Genomic DNA, 22752 nt, shown 5'->3' on the forward strand with positions numbered 1-22752 from the left:
TTGGTGGGAAATAGCTGGGGAGTTAGAAAACCTTCTTCTTTAGCATGCCATTCCTCTGATTCATACTTTTTCTGATACTGCTGGTACGTAACACACTGGTTCATCATAGCATTCCAGCTATTTGATCCCTAATCTGATGCAGTTTTTTGAATGAGCAGTGTGCAAACTTAAGGCAGAGGTTCACTTAGTAGTAGTAGTAGTAGTAGTCGTCGTAGTCGTAGTAGTAGTAGTAGTAGTAGTAGTAGTAGTAGCAGTAGTAGTATGACCTGGTCTAGAATTACAATTTAGGCCTATTCCAAATTATAGCACCACAATTCACTAAATAACTCAAAATTCAACCCTGAAAAGAGCTGTTTCATATGAAAACCTTCTTCCTCTTCACTTTCACTAAATTCTACATTCATTTTATTGCAAATTAGCAGTGAAGAGGGGGTTTTTCCTCTGGCTTGGAGGAAAATTTGCTTCCAAGTCAGACAGTTTTTTTCCGCTGCCAGTGTAGTGAATTGAGATTTTCCAACACATCGGGTACTCCTAGGAAACAGATTAGTAAAAGGGCATAGTTTTTGCCCTGGGATTCTCCACTATTCGACCCCTGCTACCCACCCCCTGAAAAATGATGAAGAGTGTTCACAGATCACGGCTGTCTGCGGCTTGGTTATTCCTACTCTGGAACTTTGGCTGTTAGATCGGCAGCGTAGTACTGTATAATGTATATAACAAAATACTTACTTGTAATAGCATATAGTACTGTTCGTTAAAAGTGAGAAAATGTGTGGTTTTTCACTTGAATGAGTATTTCATATGAAAGCATTCCTTTTAATTGCGCTATTCCTACTGACGTCATTGTAATGACCTATGTTCATTTCAGTTGGGAAAACCAAGAAGACAGTCTTTCTGAGGATGTAAAAAGGCAGGTGGAGAGTGAGCGTCTGCCATTATAATGAAAAATCCCCAACCTGATTGTGACTGATGGTAGGCAAGCGGGCTTACCATTACAATGAAAATTCCCCAACCCAGTCTTCATATGAGAAAAGACTTCCCCATCGCGTTTCTAGGGTAACGTTAAGAGCTATGCAATATAATACAATCTTGCTCACAACGTGTACACTGTCTAACCTAGAATTCTGTATTCAATGTAGAATTCCATAACGAAGCACAAGTACATCAGCTAGTGTATAGAATAAACCAAGTTAATTATTATTCTAAAAATACAGTGTTTGGAGTGTAAATATGTAGGCTAAATTTAAAATTGTCAACATATATGTAGGCCTAAATATTCAGTAGAGTTTATGTATATATACAACTGAGGATGGAGGCACTTCCGTGTATGTGGGGCTTTCTCACTAAGTTTACAAAATGTTGTATGTTGGGTATTCAGCCCGAAGGCTGGTTGGATCCTCAACAGGTTCACCATTAGCTGTCATATATGGCCTAGGTGGCACTGAAGTGGTGTACTAGGGTAATGAGTGATGTAGTTTCCCGTTGCTTTCCTCACTGAGCCAGAAGTTGCTATTACACATCAATCTGCCAAGCCCACTGAAATGCGTGCACCAGCTGACCCTATGTGCGACATTTTCACACCATTCATAGCAGGGACTGGCTACATAAGGAATGGCATTACTAGCGTCACTTATACCTCGGCCACTTCCATATTGTCAAAGCCAAGTATAAGACTGAGACAGGTCAATGAAAGTAACAATTTTATTCTAGCCCATACCAGAAGACATAGTGCTCTGTGAACACTACATCTTGCCAGCAAAGGCATAAGTTTACAAAAGGAGTATTTTTATTACCCCACCTATTCAATCAAATTAATTCCACGATTATGTGGTTAAATAAACATAGAAATTACTAGATTTAAAGGGATATGTTTCGCCCTTCTTTTATTGGGCATCATCAGCCTTATTTAATCTTAAAACAAGCATTCGTCAGAGGACATTATCACTTATAACTCATAAAAATTGAACTGTGCATTTCTTGAAAGTAATGATACTGCGGAATAGTTGTTATAAAATAAAGATGTTGAGACATAACATATACAACACATGCTAAAATCACTTTAAACAATTTAAAATGTTTGTCTAAAAAGAAAATAATTTTGTGTCATTTTCTTTTTAGATATTCATGATTGATTTGTGTTTGTGATCAATATCTGGGCAAACTGAATTTCTACTTAATATTTTATACTGAAGTATTCCTTACAAATTATTCATTAAATGCTGTTTTATAATTTATGTCAGTAGAATCCAGATTTATTACACATTTTTTCAAATGGGCTAGTTCTTGTAGGGTTAATTTTTTTTTTACAAATTAGCTTTACGTTGCACCGACACAGATAGGTCTTATGGTGATGATGGGATAGCAAAGGCCTGGGAGTGGGAAGGAAGCGACCGTGGCCTTAATTAAGGTACAGCCCCAGCATTTGAAAATTGCGAACCATGGAAAACCACCTTCAGGGTTGCCGACAGTGGGGTTCGAACCCACTATCTTCCAAATGCAAGCTCACTAGTGCACCCTCCTAACCGCATGGCCAACTTGCTTGGTTTAAAGGGTTGATGAATGAAAATTGGAGAGACAGACACGCACAGAAACTAGCCTACAAGATATCTCACCATGTGATGATTTAATGGCTTTCACTTCTGCTGTGAGGAGATAAGATATTTTTTAACGAAGATGGGCTCGTGGTTGTCACACCGTCTCACAATAAAATGTTAGTAAAGAGCCTTTTTTTTTTTTTTTTTTGCTAGGGGCTTTACGTCGCACCGACACAGATAGGTCTTATGGCGACGATGGGATAGGAAAGGACTAGGAGTTGGAAGGAAGCGGCCGTGGCCTTAATTAAGGTACAGCCCCAGCATTTGCCTGGTGTGAAAATGGGAAACCACGGAAAACCATTTTCAGGGCTGCCGATAGTAGGATTCGAACCTACTATCTCCCGGATGCAAGCTCACAGCCGCGCGCCTCTACGCGCACGGCCAACTCGCCCGGTGAGCCTTTTTTTAAAGCATGTGGTGTGATACTTAAAAAAAAAATTGAAAAATATAGCTTTGTGTACAACAGGACTTCATTATTAGAAAGGTGTCAGTCCAGGCGTGCTTAGGTCAACAGCCTGAGCAGAGTGGTTAGTAGTTTAACATTGCAGTAACTCGCTGAAGGTTATCGGTGATGCTAGGATGGGAAAGGGCTAGAAATGGACAGAAGCAGCCGTGGTCTTAATTAAGGTCTAGCCCCAGCATTTGCCTGGTGTGAAAATGGAAAACCATGCTCAGGGCTGCTGACAGGATTTGAATTCTTACAGCCTTTTTGTATCTTTTCGTATGGATGAGTCTTTTCTTCCAACTATCATATTTCCTTCCATTTATAATTTTGAATTATATAAATACATCATACTATAAACCAAAATTCACATTGTTTCACATCCATGGCAGCATTCATACTGCACAGGGGATGAAAAATCGCCCCAAAACAAACAAAAAATACAAAATAGATTCTGATTTATTTTGTATAACACACATACAGTATGGATTTACCTAGAGTATGTGCCTAACGTATTACCAAATGTAGAAACTTTGCAGATGTTCTATTTTAAACGATACAATACGAAGGCATTCCTGATTTAAATACCATCTGTCAGCTGTACATGGTTGTTCTTGACTCAAAACCTATGAATTATTTTTACAGAATGATAGAAAATCTGAAATGCATGAATAAAGAGAACAGTCTTTCAGGAACAATTAATTTGTTTTTAAACTGCTAGTCACTTCTCTTCCATAAAAGACAGAAAGATAAAACACTGTATTGGTATAAGGTTTTACCAATCATTTTCTCGACCACTTAGCACCACAAATAGCTAGATTATAACGGGAGTGGCATAACTGATTTTGAAATCAGAATGAATTCTTTGTCAACAAATTGTATACAAATCAAAAATAGATCCATAATTTAAATTCATATGCCCTCTGAATATTCATTTATTTGTCTTTCAGTATTCTTTTGTTTTTTAGTGTACCTTCAGTTACCTTCAAAGCTTACTTTGAAAGCAATGAAACAGAGATGGACTGAAGTATAAATTTAATGCATTTGCTTTCTGATATAATACGGTAACTGTACTTAATAATGTCTCAGCATGGCAGTAAAAGTACTCCCTACGGAAAAAAATATATAAAACTTCTAAAGTAGTTGCCTATTCTCTGCAGTACCAATCAAACAAAAAATACAGCAAAACCTAATCACGCTTCGTTCATATTCAGATACAAATCATGTCACTGTACATTATATATTAATATTTTCACATATATATTAAGAACTCATATAAACTTTGCATTCAGTACAAGTCAATGGACACATTTTTACACACGGTCTTGATAAAAGAAAACGCAAATCTCATCCAACACCTTTTTACAACATTGTTCACAAAATGTAAACCAATTCTGGAAAGCACACTTGCACAAAACTGTACATTATTACACTGACAGTATATATACACGGAAGTTTCTCGTTTCATTCGATAAATTTCACGGATTCACTCTCGTATGTACAAACAAGTATGTTCAGGCAGTCAACTAATAACACTTCACTACTACGAGTTGGGAGGTGGAGGTCTTCGGTCATAGTCTCTGCGATAGTCCCTCTCTTTTCCACCACCTCGCCAGTCTGAATATCCTCCACCACTGGGACCTCCACCACCGCCACCACTACCACCCATAGGACCAGGAAACCTTTCCCTTCCAAAATGAGGAGGAATGTCATTTTGCGGGTATCCAGGTCCTGATCCAAATTGTGCAGGAGGTCCATAGTGTCCTCCATATCCAGAAGGTCCTCCTGGATGAAACCTGAAAAGAATTATCCAACATGAGTAACAAAGGAGTCAGAAACTATATAAATGCATTTTTTTACTTTCCTGAGAGTTACAGTAGAATATCTATATCAACATGTTTAAATGCTTTCACAGCCTATGATTATTGACATGATAAATAGCTCTTTTTGGGCTTCAGCCGCATCAGAAAAACCAGAGTTTGTAGAGAACTTTGCTCCACGTCTTCAGAAGAACATCTCGTCTCTTTACGAGGAAGACTTCTCCAATAACAACAGTTTGAATTTAAGTTTTTTTTTTTGGGCATACACTTGGTCTATTGTAAGTGATACTCTCGTGTTCATCACCACATGGCTCACTGTGCGCTAGCCCTCCGAATAGGAAGAGATGATGCAACCTTAGTTTCAATTAAGATGTTTTTTTTTGTTCAATACGAAAGGGCATTGTGAAATAAACAGCAAGGTCATCAGACAAAACAAAGACAAATGCAGTAGAAAAAATAAAATAAATTCATAAATTAAAAAATAAAGTGCAACGAAAAACTGGCAAGGATAGAAGAGAAGGTGGAAAGATAAGTGGTAAAAGTAAGACACAACACAGAGTGAACCATCTATTGATGAGGAAAGTACAAATTTTGAAAACACTGAAATGAAAACTTTGTTTAATAACAATAAAGAAAGGACAGGGAAGAGAACTAACTATGTAAATCCTTACTGGCTGGCAACCACGTATTAACTGATAGCCAGTGTCCCTGTTGAAAGTATTCGGATTCTTACAGATTTCCACTGCTTCCAGTATCATCCTAGAACTGTAGTGCTTGGTGTGGGTAAGAGTTCAAACATCTTAGAACACAACATCATGATACAGCGTGCTCAGCTATTGCCGACGTGTACAGCTGGTTTAAATCAATATTTCGTTGGTGTTCCTTGATGCGAGTATCAATGGATTGGCATGTTTGGTCAAAGTATACCTTGTCGCAAATGCAGGGAATTTTGTACACCCGACGGTGTAATAGTGAGGACAATTCGCCCTTGCTTTCACCTAAACTGCGAGCAAATTTTTTGACGGGGCCAAATACGGATTTTATATTGTGATTGTGGAGGACCATGGCAATTTGGTCTGCGTATTGTGGATAAAAGGAAGGTAGGTGGTTCCCTTCATATCATTCTGTGAGCTTTGCTTAAGTCATCCTTCTGGGATGTAGGGCTCTATAAATTTGTACATCGCTGTAACCATTACACTTGAACGTGAATTTGGGTGTGCCAACTCTTCCTGGATAGCTGATGGCTCACAAATTTGTTTCCCCTTCATGGTGAGCGTCATGAGAATACCCCGTTTTTGTGCTGGATGGCGGTGAGAATCTGCACAGAGATAGCGATTTGTGTGGAAAGGATTACGACAGATGGTGTGTCCTAAGGAGCCGCCCGGTCTCTTTCTGACTAGAACATCCAAGAAAGGAAGGCATCCATCCTATTCCATCTAGATAGTGAATTTAATTGAAGGATCCTGATGATTTAGATGGTTTAGAAACTGGTGAACTTTTTCCGGACCTTGTGTCCAGACCACAAATATACTGTCAACATACCTCCACCAAATCATCGATTTGATGGTCACCAAATAAATAGCCTCTTACTCAAAATGCCCCCATGAAGAAATTAACCTTTACTGTGAAAGTGGACTTTCCATAGCCACACAACATCCGTCTGTCTGTAAAAGTCTGTAAAATTTCCCATCTCACAACAAATAGCTGGAAATTAGGCAGTTGTGATAAAACTTACTAATGTCCTCGGGGAACAGATGCTCAATGAGAGACATGACCGAGCCAATCGGCATTTTAGTGAACAAGGACTCTACATCAAAACACACCACCAAGCAAGTTGGCTGTGCGGCTAGGAGCACGCAGCTGTGAGCTTGCATACAGGAGATAGTGGCAGTGTTCTCCCCAGAAATTTTTGTCAGCCGGGTGGCAGGAATAAGTAGCTGGGTGGGAGAATACTACTTCAAAAATGAATGATAAAATTTCAATCTATTCCCCTGTTATCACGACAAGACAAAATAAGATTTTTCTTTTTCTACCATTACAAAATTGAAATTTATTTTTAGCATGACCGATCAAGCACAACGCTATGTGATAGTCAAGCAAAACACTTAAACTTCAATGTAATTATGCTGACAATAATGAATATTTATTTAAATAAACAGTTTCACAGTATTTATATTTTAATTCGAAACAACCAATAACTCAAATATGTGTTAATATTATGTAACTAGCACACATCTAGGTTATGTTAGCTAGGCGGTCTGTAGAAACAGCCGGGCCCATTAAAAAGGTCCTCGGGAGAACACTGAGTGGGTTCAAACCCCACTGTCGGCAGCCCTGAAGATGGTTTTCTGTGATTTTCCCATTTTCACAGCAAGCCAATGCTGGGACTGTACCTTAATTAAGGCAATGACCGCTTCCTTCCCACTCCTAGCCTTTCCTATCCCATTGTTGCCATAAGACCTAACCGAGTCGGTGCAACGTAAAGAACTTGTAAAGAAAAAAACACCTCACCAAAAGTGCACTGGATTGAAGGGTATGGTTAACAACTTATTAATGAAATACAGCGAGATCCTAATGTATGATTCAGTATGTTCTATACTGGGTAAAAGCAATTTACTTACAGTAGATATCATATACAGTAATCCTGAATACCATCTGCCATTGAATAACACCTGCACACCTGAATTTCTAAGGACATTTGGAAGAAAAAGAAATCGCATAATTACAGTAGAACCTTGATAATTCGAAATCGGTTAATTCAAAATCCCACGTAATTCGAAGAAGCTCTCGTTCCCAGAAACATGAGATACAGTTTTGCATGTTATTTAAATTGTTTAATTCGAAATACGGATAATTTGTAATTCGAAGTACAATGTCAGCCCAATTACCAAAATTCAGACTTTTAATTCAAAACTACATTTACATTTTAAAACAATAGTATGTTAGAGTAATTTCAACTCGAAATGTATCCGCGTCATAATAGAACGCGTGTTCTGGAACGTGGAGGGGTAGCTTTCCGCACTTACACTCACTTCGGTGGGTCTACAGAGCGCTTCATGATTGCCAAGTTGAATGAAATCGGAATTCTTTTGTATTCAAACTTTTAAAGAACGCCGTAATATCACGCAACAGGCAGTGTGGAGGAAAACAGAATGCGCGAACACTGGTGATGCCGACAGTTGACGAAAAAGCGTGGCTCATATAGTAAATTCGTAGGCACCGAACAATACTGTCATTGCCGATGAAACTGCATTGATTTATTTTAATGCGAGCCCAAACGGTCTTATAGTTTTAAAGGAGAAAGTGCCTGCCGGGGAATCGTACAAGGGTGGGGGATGGGAACACTGTAGTTGCAATTGCAATTGCAATGCACATGGAAGCGAGAAACTTTATCTCCTCGTCATAGAAAAGTTCGATAAGCTACAATGTTTTAAGGGCGTCGGGCACTTTCCATGCCAGTACAAAGCAGCTAAAAATGCAAACAGTACAGATATCCAAAAAATAATGCATTTGTACAGGGGAACCAGCATAATTTATCCTCGTCTTTGAATTGCGATTTTTTTCTTTCGTTGGGTGAGGTTATGTTCGTCAGTGATTTATCCAAGTGTATTATTTGAACATTGTAAATGCACCTTGTTGGATACATTTTGGAAATAGTTTTTCCATGGCATTGGAAAGGTTTAAGCTGTGAATCGAGGTGATTGCATGTACTAATGGGTCTTAGAATACTTTGTGACGCGGCAAGTGTTTACATTTCTGGAGTACGAGAGAAGTGCCATGGCGGGAAATCGTACAAGGATAGAGTCATAGGAAAGTTTGATTTTAAGGGCATCGGGTACTTTCTGTGTAAATACAAAGCATCTAAAATGCATACAGTATAGGACTCCAATGAATAAAGCATTTGCACATGGGAGCCAGCATAGATTTCTCCTCGTCTTTGAATCGTGCTTTTTTTTCTTTCTTTCGTTGCGTGAGGTTATATTTGCCAGTGAGATATGCAAGTGCATTATTAGAATACTGTATATGCACCTTTTTGGATACATTTTGGAAATAGTTCTTTTTTCATGGCATTTGAAAGGTATAAACTGGGAATCAAGGTTAACTGCATGCAGTAACGGGCCTTAGAATATTTCGTAACGCGGCAAGGGTTGTTACTTCTGAATTGCGAATTGGCGGTTAATTTGAAATCACGTAATTCGAAGTCCGATTTTTGAGTCCCAACGACTTTGAATTAACGAGGTTTTACTGTACTTATCAACTTTTATTCATTTCTGCAAGTGTGTCACAAAATTATTAATTTCAAACACTTTACAAGTAATAAAAACACTAAAAGTACCACAATGTGAAAATACACTAGTTCAATGTAAAAATCCGTCACGATTCGTCATTAGAACTACCACCATCGGAAGTTTGATCACTATCACCTTTCCATACACAGTCATCCTCACTACCATCCATAGAATTTAAAATTCCACATTTCTTGAAACTTTCTCTCGCCAAGGCATTGGAGATGCGATCCCATGCAATCTTTATCCACTTGCATAGAAGTTCCACTTCAGGTCGTTTTGCTCGTCCAGTTGGAGTCAGTGCGTGATCTCCAGCAGATGCCATCCACTCGGTGTACAGCTGTTTCACTGCAGCTTTGAAAGGCCGGTTCATGCTGTAGCATAGAGGTCAGCCCTCCTGAAATTATTGCCAGGTCAGTTTTTCCTTTACTTATCTATTCTCTTACGGTGCCTATTGTATTCACGCGATAACTGTTGAGCACAAGCAGGCTCTTCTTCTGCAATAAAGCTTCAGGACAACGTTGCCAAACACACTTCAATCAGTTCTCAATCATAATAATATTTATTTATTTACACTGTTTACACCCTTATTGGAGCACAAAAATCAACCTTATACAATAAAATCTTCAAAAAATAAGTACAGAGGATGGCCAAATTACTAGACTCAACGTCAATTTTGCAACTCACCAGTCCTTATTTACATAAAATTACATACCGTATAATCTCGAATACCACCCGCCACCGAATAAGATCCGTACCCTTATTATGAAAGAAAAAATTTTTTAAAAAAAAGTGAAGACAAAATTATTTACAATCTTTACCAACACACATCAAATGATTAGAAAATAAAAATAAAAGTACCTGAACAAATATTTCCAGAATGATATCCAACGAGTTCCAGAGGGAGTTCTGAGATCTGACGTTAACACCAGCAGGTAGATTTTTAGGAAGCGTCTTTCACTTGAGAACAATGTACGGCGGCAATTTGGTTCCGTCGGCGAGAATACATAACATTACCGTACACCATTGTTTTTCATTACCACCTGTTCTAATGGTAATAATTTTCGCACCCTTAACATTTACAGTCCTGTCCACTGGCATTTCAAAGTAGACTGACGTCTGATCTGCATTGCCAATTTGGGAAAGCAAATATGCATTTTCCTTCCGCAACCGAATTATGTGACGCTGAAACGACAATAACTTCTCATTGTAGGCACTAGGAAGATGCTGTGAAACTCGGGTACACCTTCGTACGCTCAACCCATTTCTTTTATAAAAATTACAAACCCATCCTCGGCTTGCCTTAAACCCTTCCGATGAAAGTTCCTTTGAGATCTCTAATGCCTTTAGCTGACACATTTCGGTTGACACACCACGTCCCAATTTCCGCCTTTCTGTCACATATTTATAAAGTTTTCTTCATATTCTGGAAACTGTACACTCAGTTCACGAAAAGCTCTATGATCACTACTATATGTTAATAGCACATTTTTCTTCTTTCTCCAATCGCGAATATACGACTCGTCAATATCGCATTTTCTTACTGGTGGCACAATTTCCAATAATTTTGACTTCCCGAACTACTTTCAGTTTCTCATTCGCAGTAAAAGATCGCAAACGCTTTGTGGAATTCATGTTGGTACTCCGAGAACGTGTGTGAGACTGACGCCAAGCGCAGAAGTAGCGTATACTGAGAGCGGAGAGAGCATTGTTGCCAAGCCGCACCTGCAGTGATGCCAGATTTACGCGCATTCGGAAAGATAAATTTCCGAAAATTTTAAATAAGACTCGCACCCAATTTTCAGCGATATTTTCGAAAAAAACAGTGTGGATGGTATTCGAGATTATACGGTAATTAATTAATCAATCCTACACAATGATCAGTACTTGATAACAGACTGGAGTCTTTGAGGCATACTGTACTATTTACCAAATTTACACAGTTTGTTCTTATTTCTGGGTCGTGATGCCAGATCTCGGTAAGTCGCTCCATTAAGGCTTGCTTGGTAGTGATGTTACTCTTCTTCAGTTTCATCTTAATTATAGCCCAGAGATTTTCAATACGGTTAAGATCTGGTGAGTTCCCTGGGCAGGGGAAAACACTGATCCTTCTCAGCCAAATAATTCAACACTGACTTTGCCGTGTGATAGGGAGCTCCATCCTGCATCATGACGAATTCCCCATTTGGAAACAAACCATTTGCTTTTGGCAGAAGTACTTCTTGCAATACCCTAGGGTACTGATACTATTAGTTCCCTCTACAATATAAATATCTCCAGGACCCCACACTGACATCATTCCCCAAACCATCACACTGATTGGGTGTATAAAACTTTGCTGAACACAATCAATGTTGAAATCCTCGTTCGATCACCTCCTGATGTATTGAGAGGATTCATCGCAAATAGAGAAGATGGATTCATCTGTAAAGATCTCCTGTAAGGAAAACAGACCCCTTTTCAACATTCAGCTTATAAGTGACACTCAAAGAGAGTGGAAAACAGTTCCATACATAACAATAAAATGATCTTCCAAAAATTTACTCTAGCGTGCCTCCTCAAGTAATTAATCCTTCTAAATGAACTTTGATGTCTATTTATTGTAGAAATAAGTAAATAAAAGGATTTAACTTTTGTCAGTCTAATGTCCAGTGCTTGGGGCCTCTGGCCCACTTAAGGCGCTTCACAGCCATTGAAGGAGTGATCTTAGCATTTTTTTCAAGACCGGCAAGTTTGAAATCCTTCCCTACCGAGTGTTCTTTGCACTGTTCTTGGCGACACATCCACTCCATACTCATACATCTTAAGGGAGAGTTCCTTATTAGTTGATTTCCTGTTCTGTACGAGAAGATTTTAAAGTTTTCTCACGCCCCTGTCACTATGTTTTTGTTTACGTCCACATTTCCCACTACGATTCCGTTGGTATTCTTGCCTTTTACCGCACTGTTTTTTTTTTATTCTGCTGACAGATTTTTGCGATATATTCAGTTTTTGTTCTATGACCCTCTACGACTAAGTCTTTTCTTGTAAAAGAACATGTGCAACTGCTATTTTCCGAGGAGATAAATCGCTTGCCTTACCCATAACCTCACTTTTGATTCATGACACAACTTCACACTAAAATCTGAAAATACAATGTCTGTTTAGTGTTTCCTGTATATAAAACACAGAAGAGAATAATTCTCTAAATTCATAGAAGCATTTAACTTCCCAAAACACAATAATTCATTTAATATTTACGAATAAATACTTCACGCTAAAGAGGCTGATTTTTGTAATCCACAAGATGAAGCTGACTGCAGTGTTACAACAACAAACCAAATAACAGAAAAATTATTTCTAAATATACCCAAGATATTGTTAAGTGAATAATATTAGCATTAGATATGTTTAATGAAGAGTATTTTATTGAAGAACTGTACTTATTCACTTTTTTTCACCTTGAGTCTAATAATTTGACCACAGATAATAATAATAATAATAATAATAATAATAATAATAATAATAATAATAATAATAATAATAATAATAATAATAATAATGTTATTTGCTTTACGTCCCACTAACTACTTTCATGGTTTTTGGAGATGCTGAGGTGCTGGAAAGTTGTCCCGCAAGAATTCCTTTATTTGCCAGTAAATGTACTGATACAAGGATGACATTTGAGCACATTCAAATACCACCGGACCAAGCCAGGATCGAACCTGGCAAATTGTGGTCAAAAGGCCAGCGTCTCAACCGTCTGAGACACTCAGACCGACAGCCTTTAATTAGCTCACTGTCCATCCAGCTGGATTCTTGGGTTTGAACAAAACTACCAGACAGCAAATTTCCTTTTGGAAGTGTTTTTGTTTTCAGAACCACACATGGAGGAAATTTGGTTCCGTCAGGTAACATGCATAAAATTACCATGCAGCATTGCTTTTTGTTACCAGCTGCCCTGGCTGTAATGCTTTTAGAGTCCAAAGCGAAACTACTGTTTAGTAGCACTTCGAAATAAATGGGTGTCTGATCAGCATTCTCAATTTGAGAAAGCAAAGAAGAATTTTACTTCCACAAACTAATAACGTGGCAACAGGGGGATGTTGTGAAACAGATATACGTTTTTGCATACACAATCTGTTTCTTCGATAAAAGTTCCTTATCCACGCACGGCTGCAGTAAAACCCTCCTTTTTTAAGTTCCTTTGCAATGACTTTAGTTCATGCATTTCAGTCGATACACCATAACCTACTTCACGTCTTTCAGTCATGTATTTATAAAGCCGTTCTTCAATTTCAAGAACCGTGCAATCTGCCCTCAGAAAGCTCTATGATCACAGTTACTTTTTAATAACATTTCCTTCTTCTTCCTCCAATTGCGAATACATGATTCACCAATATCATAATTTCTGTCGGTGGCACAATTTCCGATACTTTCAGCTTCCGTTACAACTTTATGTTTCTCATTCACAGTAAATGATCACAAACGCTTTTTTGAATTCATCACTTGTTGCCACTGATGCTTCTTCACTCAGAACACAAAGTATTAATCAATTGCAAAACAACGTGGTTCCAGTAACGCGGAAGTGAGCGATGTAGCAAGATTTCAGCCGTTGCCAAGTCGCGTGGCATGAAACCGCTGTTGACATGTTTTCAGATCTTTATGAGACCACAATACAAAAGGCTTAAATATGACCAGCACCCGAATTTAAGGAGCAATGTTTTTGTAAAAAAAAAAAATGTGTATGATTATACGGTATTTTGCCAGAGCATACATAGGAGAACCTATTGCACTAACTAATGGTCTGAAGGGAACATTCTTTTTATGGATTTTTGGTAGTCCATATAATCCTGTCGGCACTGCATCTCCTGAAGTCAGATGTGTAAGCTCCTCTTTCGAAACTGAGGAATGCCTAACAGCTTCGCAGTGGCATTGGACACACGAGTGGTAGGGTTACGTGAGCTCAATCTGTAAACAGGCTCTCAATACCCAATAGCACCTGTGGACCAAAAGCCCTACTCTAGGGGTGTTTATAATGCTGGGACACCCCTCTACCCAAGGAGGGCCCAAGCTCAGGGTAAAGACTTCAAAGGCATCTACAGTAGAGACGATGGACTTTGATACAGCGTAGATGGCAGACGAGGCAACCTAGTATTTGACCTAATGAGAGTAAAAGGTGTCTGTTCTTTGGGGGCAGATATCAGTTTTCAATGGCAGTGTCTGATCTGGAGCAGACGGCCCGTGCCCACCAGCTAAAATCAAGCATGAACTTACATAACGAAAACACAAGTGAACATAACTATCTATGGTCCGAGCTGACTAGAGCAAAGGCAAACCTCGTCATTCAGATTCTGGGGGACAAAGACATCAGGCAGGGAAGAGTTGGACCTTACCAAAACTCCTCAAACCCAAAAAAACTATATTCACTGGCACACTCACAATACAGATGATAATCAGCTAAACTCAAGATACTGACAGATACTTGCAACAGACTTGGAATCCTCATACTTGTACAGGAAACAGGATTTAATGATTTGGATCACTTTGACTCTGATGGTTATTGCATCTACAAGGTGAAGCCTGCAATCAAACTAACAAATAGTAATTTACACGTGTTAGGAACTGCATTCGTAGTACATTTAAACCTAGGAATTTCATTTTTGTCCGTATTGAACTGAGAAAGGATGATAGGAAAAACTTAAAACGGTCCACCTTTTCAATACAAAAATGTTATAGTTTTTTATAACATGTATTTGTACTTGGAACTAGTTTCAACGCTGATTTGCGTCATCATCAGCAACTGTAACATTTTTGTATTGAAAAGGTGGACCGTTTTAAGTTTTTCCTATCATCCTTTCGTAGTACATGACAGTAACCAGAACTCGGCGCAAGAGTTCACATCACCTTGAAATGCCTCTCCCTAACCACTGCACTGCACTGCACTGCTTGACGAGAGGACCATTTAACTGCCACCAGAAGACTACCTTATCGTTGCCGATGATCTGAATGGACACAAGAAAGAAGATCACATAGCCCGTGGTAGACATGGATATGGAGAGAAGAACGATGACGGCCAACATATTCTCGATTATGAACAAACTCATGAGGTGCTGGTGGTGATTAGTTTTAAGAGGAAGTACAACTGGGCAACCATTCTCTATATAACACTAATCAGAGAGAAAAAAATGGAAGGAATCCTATACTTCAAAACATGAAGGTATTGGTCAAAGGAAGACAAGGGCCACGAAGGGCATGAAAATTAAAGACTCCCAAGGCCTTGAGTTGGAGTCAGAAAAGAACAAGAGTTGACCAAGGGAGGCCAGATAGGATAGATGAAAGTGAGGAGCCTGACATAAGCAAGTGGAAGCAATGCCAGAACTCAGCTGAGGGCCCCGTGGTCGCCAACCCACGCTCCTAAGATGAGAGCCCCTGGGGCCCACAAACTTATGATCTTATGAAGATGACCTGAGTAAAAGTTCGAAACCAGTACTGTGATAAAGAAATGTTTTAGACACCTTATATAATAAAAGTATTGATTAGGTGGAAGGTTCCCGTCTTTATATTTGTGTAACGACTTCTGCATCACTGTAGGAATCCACCAAGGCTCTGTCTTATCACCACTGCTGTCCATTGATGTGCTGGACACTGTTACATTAGACCTGCACAAGCCAATACATGGACACTTCTCTACGCTGATGATGTCATGCTGACTGCGCAGAATAAGCTTGATCTCCAGTGCCAAACAGAAGAGTGGAACAACCACCGACTAGCGCAATACGACCTGCGCCTCAACAAAAAAGAAGACAGAATACATGATATTAAATCCTTGAGAAGTTGGAACCATCCACATTGACGGTGAAGATTTGTCATGAGTAGAGAAATTCAAGTATTTTGCCCGACTTACTGACGAGGTCAACATACGGATACATGCAGCCTGGTTGAAGCAGTGAATGACAACAGGCGTGAACTGTGACCATCGGATGAAATCTAAGATCTACCGGGCTGTTATCTGTCCTTGTAGGATGATAAATAAATAAATAAATAAATAAATAAATAAATAAATAAATAAATAAATAAATTAATAAATAAATAAATAAATAAATAAATACATAAATAAATAAATAAATAAATAAATAAATAAATAAATAAATAAATAAATCTATCTGTCCTCCCGCTCTCTACGGCATCAAGTCAGTTACAAATGAGACAGAACACCAACTAAGTGTCATGAAGATGCTTAGGTGAACAGCTGGCATCACTAGACTGGTTCACATTTTTAATGATGTTACTAGGAAACGTTTTGGCATTATGCCAATCCAGAAGAAAATGCAGGAAAGCCGTCTATGCTGGCTTGGGCATGTGTTGCGTGTAGAAGACGATACATTTGTAAAGTCAGTATATACGTTGTAAGTCACTGGAAAGAGGCCCAAGGGACAACCAAGACAGCGATGGTCTGATGCAGTGCACAACGACCTGTAGGCTGTAAATCTCCACCCAGACATGGCCGATGACCAACCTCCAACTAATGTTCCCACATTTTACAAAACCGCCATGGAAAATGACCACCTGGAAATCACCAGAAAGTTATCTCCATAAATCATGAATGTGAGAGGATGCAAGGTTTACATAGAGTCCAACCATCTCTCACAAATTAAAATTCGCTTTAGACCCAATCGAAAATACTATCAAAAACGTTGGCGGTAGACTCACTATTGCAACGGCGGCAGGGTTTTGAGGGTTTCGATAACTTACTTATTAAATTTGCTATTCTAGACAACTGACCACAATGTATTCACGATGACAGCTAACCTCCAACTGAGAGTGCAAATCAACTCAGTTCCATCTTATAACAGAGTATGCGTGTGATGTCACATATTTAGCACAAATTTTGTCTTACTTTGAAGCACTATTTCATGAAAATTACGCTTCAGATTTTAATTTTTCTCTTTTTGCAACAGGTAGCCTTCTCTTTTATCTGTCAAGTGAGACATTAAACATAATCGTAAGTTAATCAACCCAAAGGATTTTACATACAAAAGTTTCTTCAGCCCAAACAGGAATCATCAAGAAAATTCGGCCAACCACCACAGAAAAGTAAACATACAGGGTGGACCTCAGAATACGACAGTGCCCTGGAATCCTGTATTTGAGCCCGAAAAATTTGCCGCAGCCACCAAACATCAGAGAACTGGAGGAACCTTTCAGATATAGAGAAGTGAACATACAAAACAATGAGGTGAATCAAACGCAAATACCACCTTAAAAGATTGGAGGAAATTGATGACTTCAAAAGGAAAAATATGGAAAATTTCTACAGGACCTTTAGGGAAGAAATAACTAATTACAAGCCACCCAGCTTTTGTTTCCAATGCCCCGACAGAACACTTGAGACATAAGTGAACTGTGACATCCTGAAGGAGTTCTTCGAGAAGCTACACAACTGTAAACCACCTACAGAGAAACGCCATTTCTACATATCCACCCTAAATCAGGACTCAGTTCCAAGGGCACATGATGAGAAAGGAAATATATTACTCCTAAAAAACAATAAAGCACCAGAGAAAGGCAGCATAATCGTTGAGAGGTACAAGATAGGAGGTGAAATCCTGGTTGACCGCTTACAAGCCATCAATGTGAATATATGGGAAAGTGGAATCATACTTGCATCTGGGAAAACAGCCACTTAAAAAAAAGGGCCACAAAACGTATCCAAACAATTACCGAGGCATTTCATTTTTTTTTTTTTACAAGTTGCTTTATATCACATCAACACGGATAGTTCTTAAGGCGACGATGGGGTAGGAAAGAACTAGAAGTGAGAAGGAAGGGGCCGTGGCCTTAATTATGGTGCAGCCCCAGCATTTGCCTGGTGTGAAAATCGGAGACCGCAGAAAACCACCTTCAAGGCTGCTGACAGTAGGATTGGGGTTTGAACCTACTATCTCCCGAATGCAAGTTCACAGCTGTGCGTCCCTTACAGCATGGCCAACTCAGTGGTGAGTAATGATGTGGAGTCCTTGTTCACTAAAGTGTGAACTGGCTCGGTCATATCTCTAATTGAGCATCTGTTCCCTGAGGACATTAGTAAGTTATTTCACCACTGCGTGATTTCCAGCTATTTCTTGTGGGATAGGCAATTTTACAAACAGAACTTTTTGAAATATGATGTGTTGTCTCCACTCCTGTTCAAGCTGTCATTATATAAGATCATTAAAACATGGGAGAAATAAATACCAGGAATAAATACGAGAACAAAAGGTACATGTATCAACCTAAAATACCTAGCCTCACTGACGATCTAGCAATAATTACCCTAACTCCTGAGGAAGCAAGACGCCATCGAAAAGCTTCGTGAGATTTCCATTAAAACTAGCCTCCAAATTTCTTAAGAGAAAACTCAGTATTCCAAGAACCCAAACCTGGGATGACCTGCAACCAAACACAGCAACATCATACAAGTTAATCACTTCAGGTACTTGCATGAAATTATTGGAAGACTTGGCACCGAAACAGTAACCAACAAAACCCGTGCAGAAGAATTACATAAAACCTACACAATCACCTGGAGTATCTACAGCAAGAAATCACATTCAACCAAAGCCATACTCTGTTGCTTCCATAGTTGTTTTTCCAGAAGCATCCTACTCGGACAAGACATAATCATTAACCATCAACATCAAAGATATCGAGGAAATCGAAGGCAGATAGTGAGGAAAACATTCAGACCAAAGGTCCAAGATGGTATCTGGATGCGCAAAAGCTCTTCAGTCACATGAAAATGACATATGAAATTCTATTAACATACAGCACAAATGGATGATTCGCAACTGACCACGAAAATTTTCCTAGTCATCAATGGAACCTGACAAACCAAAGTAGTAGAAAACCAAACGGATCTCACAAAAGTCCATATTGATCCAATGGCAACTACATGGACTTCATATACTGTAGAAAGAAAATCAACTCACACAAGTTCACACCTAAGGAAACGACAGCAAGAAATCTGAAAATAAAAAATTCATGGACACAAAAAAAGTGGACAGATAGCGAGAGGATGAGGAAATTTCGGGAAGATAAGTACAAGAAGACTAATGCTAACTAATGGTTCTGTGTGTTCCTGAGAGGGATGAACGCAACAACAACAACAACAACAACAACAACAACAACAACAATAATAATAATAAATAATAATAATAATAATAATAATAATAATAATAATAATAATAATAATAATAATAATAATAATAATGCATGACTCATTTCAACTGCTATAGATTTTACAAGATGCCAATGGTCAGAATTACATGTCATAACCCAATGAATGGAGTTGTCACACGTAAACAGTCTTAAAACCACACACCTCAGCTGGGATTGAACTTGCTATATTGGGAACATAAGGACAATACCTAACCAAATGAGCCATTGAGATATGCAGGAGTGGTAAAATGGTACGGGTTAAATAGGGAGAAATCGGATTTTCCTTGACCTGTATGCATCTGAAAAGGAGATATGATCATGATAACCACCTTAATCTGTACTTTTAAGTATATAATTTCTGTAATTCTCAACGTAATATCTATCTAAGAGGAGACCGAGATGTCATTAGTTTAGAAATGAAGTAGTTACCACAATGCACTAACACATATCAACTCTTAACCATACCTTCGCTTATCCATCATGCGATGATTTCTATCTCTGTCCCTGTGGTAACCCGAGCCACCAGACCCAGGACCTCGTTGGAAGTTGTCAAACCTCTCTCGTTTATGGTCTCCACCAAATCTATAATCAGAAAAACAATACACACATGCAATTAATGTGGCTACTAAGAAGAGAAATGCAGTTATACACAGATAGGAAAAAGATGGAGAACCGTGACTTGCCATCTTAGAATGTTTGGACAAAGAACACACAAAATAAAGACATGGGTTCAAGATTTTCTGCTGCAGCCTTCGTCAATGGAAGATAGAATAAGATACTTTGGGATAGGGGGGGAATGGACAACACAAGAGAAAGGAAAAAAGAAGACCTTATCTAATGTTTCCTTAGACCGGAGCATCAGCTGATGACCAACTTCGGAATCTATAAGGGCAAGAGGGTGAGAAGTTGGGGGTAAATGTTTAATGACTTCAAAACTATCATCAAATGTAGTTTGATAGTACCAGGTGTGAATGGCAAAACCAAGATCCACATTAAGGGTTTTGTAGGTAATGCAGAGGCTGCATGTTTGTTTGGCTGGAGTGTTGGTAATTAAGGCAATCTAGAAAGTAGGGCAGAAACTGCAATGAAACTGGAAGATGATGTTGGATGAAGTAAAGTCATCACAACCATATATGGGATAAGACTTAGTGATGCTAGTCGAGAAAGTGGTGCTGGGTATTTGTAGATGGTAGGTCTTACACTAGTTCTGTTCACATGGGAAAAGAACCACAAGCGGGTGGTGGGCTGTCGTTGTTCATATGGAAAGATAATGTTTGTCAGGTTAAGTGAGTGCCTGGATTTGACTGTGGAGCTGTAAGAAGTATTTCACGGATGCACGGTGAGGATGAGAAAATTAACACTTGTTTTAAAATGTGATTGATTTTGTGGAGACCAGGATGATATATGGTAGTGAAGGGTACTGGAGTTGTTAGGTTAGGGAGTCTGGGGCAGAGTCAGGGATTGGAGAATCTGGCAGTCAACCACCTGGATGGGGTAACCCCAAGCAGTAAAGGTCTTTTGCAGGTTGTCATTATAGGAGGCAGGATTTTAGGAGTTGAACAAATCCATTTGCCCTGAATAGTAGAGACTGCTTCATGCGATGTGAGTGAAAGCTGTAATAGCATACCTAGTAGGTATCGGTGATGGTTGGTAGGTTTGACCTGTAACAGATTAAAGGATGATTGAACATGCACGAAAAGGTTATGGCTCGATCATCGGCACAGACAAAATTTTCTGTTCCATCTGGTAACGGCTGATCGTTGGTGTAAATGTTTTCCACTCCTCAAAGGGCCTTCATGGCCTATACAGAGATAGGTTTTGCTTTTACGAACTGCAAGTGTAAATCGTTTCTGTACTGGGCATCAGAGAGGGGAAGGAGGAAAGTAAGGAGAAGATGGCAGTGTTTCACGTTGGTACCAACATAGTAAGGCAATCAAGAATAGGTATCAACATAGCTGGGGATGTCTGGGATCTGGTTATGGCAGTGTAGGAAAAATTTAAGGGAGCAGAGATTGTTATCAGTGACATAATGTGTCCAAGGGATACTGAATGAAGGATAATTGGAGATTTAAATGAGACTAATGGAATGGGATCCCCCTGTCAGTGGAAGCGATAGAATAAAACCCTCGGTATCCCCTGCCTGCCATAAGAGGTGACTAAAAGGGGGAATCAACTTGGGAGCGTGTGTTGGCGACCATGGGGCCCTTAGCTGAGTCCTGGCATTGCTTCCACTTACTTGTGGCAGGCTCCTCACTTTCATCTATCCTATCCAAACTCCCTTGGTCAACTCTTCTTCTTTTCAACCCCAACGGTATTAGGTTGTGAATCCTAAGAAGTCTTTCATTTTCACACCCTTCATGACCCTTGTCTTCCTCTGGCCGATATCTTCGTTTTTTGAAGTGTTGGATCTCTTCCATTTTTTTTCCTACGATTAATATTATATAGAGGATGGTTGCATAGTTGTACTTCCTCTTAAAACAATAATCACCACCACCACCACCACCACCATGGGATGGCTATGTGAGAAACTGGGAGCGAGATTTGTAGATCCTAATGGGTAATTAGAAAGGAGATAGGGACCTGTGCACAAATGGCCTTCACTTGACCTGCAGTGGTATATATAAGTAAGGGGGTTTGTTTAGAATGTGCATGATAGGTCAGTACACAGAACATGTTCAATATACCCACTTTCTCGGTGTACAACAGCTTTGAGATGCACCTGTATGTTTGTGACCACTCTACGACACGTCCTCACTCAAACCTTGGAAAAAAAAAGTCAGAATGGCCGCTTGCAATTGTGGTACATTTTCTGGTTTGTGTTGGTAGATTATTTCCTTCAAATATCTCCAAAAGAAAAAGCTGTAGGGGTTAAGATCGGGGCTATGTGGTGGCCAGATTGAGCTGCAGGGAAAACTTTTGGGATGGGATATCTATGACACATCACACGGATTCAGAATGTCCACGCTGGAAGTCCAAAACGTCATTTGCTGTGTGCAGACGAGCTACATCTTGCATGAACTGTCTCTATTGGTAATCTTGTTCCAGCTGAGACCTGGACAATGACAACTAAAGGGGAGAGCAGATTTCAAGCCAGTGAAATGCAATTCTAAGAAGTATGATAGGAAAGACAGATTGAGGAACAAGGATGTGAGAAAGGAGGCCAGAAGTGAGAGAATTAATAGGAGTAAACTAAGTTGGTTTGGACATGTAAAGAAGATGGAGGAGAAAAGAATACCAAAACAGATGATGGAGATGAAGTTCGAGAAAAAGAGAAGGAGACCTAGAACAAGATGGATCAATTTGATAAAAGAGAGGTGCAAGAACAAACTTGGACTGGGACAAAATGATGGAAGAAGAACGCTGTAAGGTGAGAGAAAGGTGGAGAAGTGCCATAAATGCCCTGACCCGGCAGGAGCTGGGTAAGGGAAATG

General features: G+C 39.3%; 1 protein-coding gene across 3 annotated transcripts in view; it reads right to left on the reverse strand.

Annotated features, from left to right (window-relative positions):
* Positions 1 to 3477: 3477 nt before the first annotated feature.
* The window catches only part of Chd1 (chromodomain-helicase-DNA-binding protein 1), a 447987-nt gene continuing 428712 nt past the window's right edge, over positions 3478 to 22752 (reverse strand). For all 3 annotated transcript variants that reach the window (XM_067135606.2, XM_067135608.2, XM_067135605.2), the window contains 2 exons: positions 19787 to 19903; positions 3478 to 4832 (listed from right to left, as the gene is read on the reverse strand). In XM_067135606.2, the coding sequence (XP_066991707.2) occupies positions 4580 to 4832; positions 19787 to 19903 (370 nt within the window). In that variant the 3' untranslated portion in view covers positions 3478 to 4579. The remainder of the gene's footprint in view (positions 4833 to 19786; positions 19904 to 22752) is intronic.

The sequence above is a fragment of the Anabrus simplex genome, chromosome 1 (genome assembly GCF_040414725.1).
Source record: "Anabrus simplex isolate iqAnaSimp1 chromosome 1, ASM4041472v1, whole genome shotgun sequence".
NCBI lineage: Eukaryota > Metazoa > Arthropoda > Insecta > Orthoptera > Tettigoniidae > Anabrus > Anabrus simplex.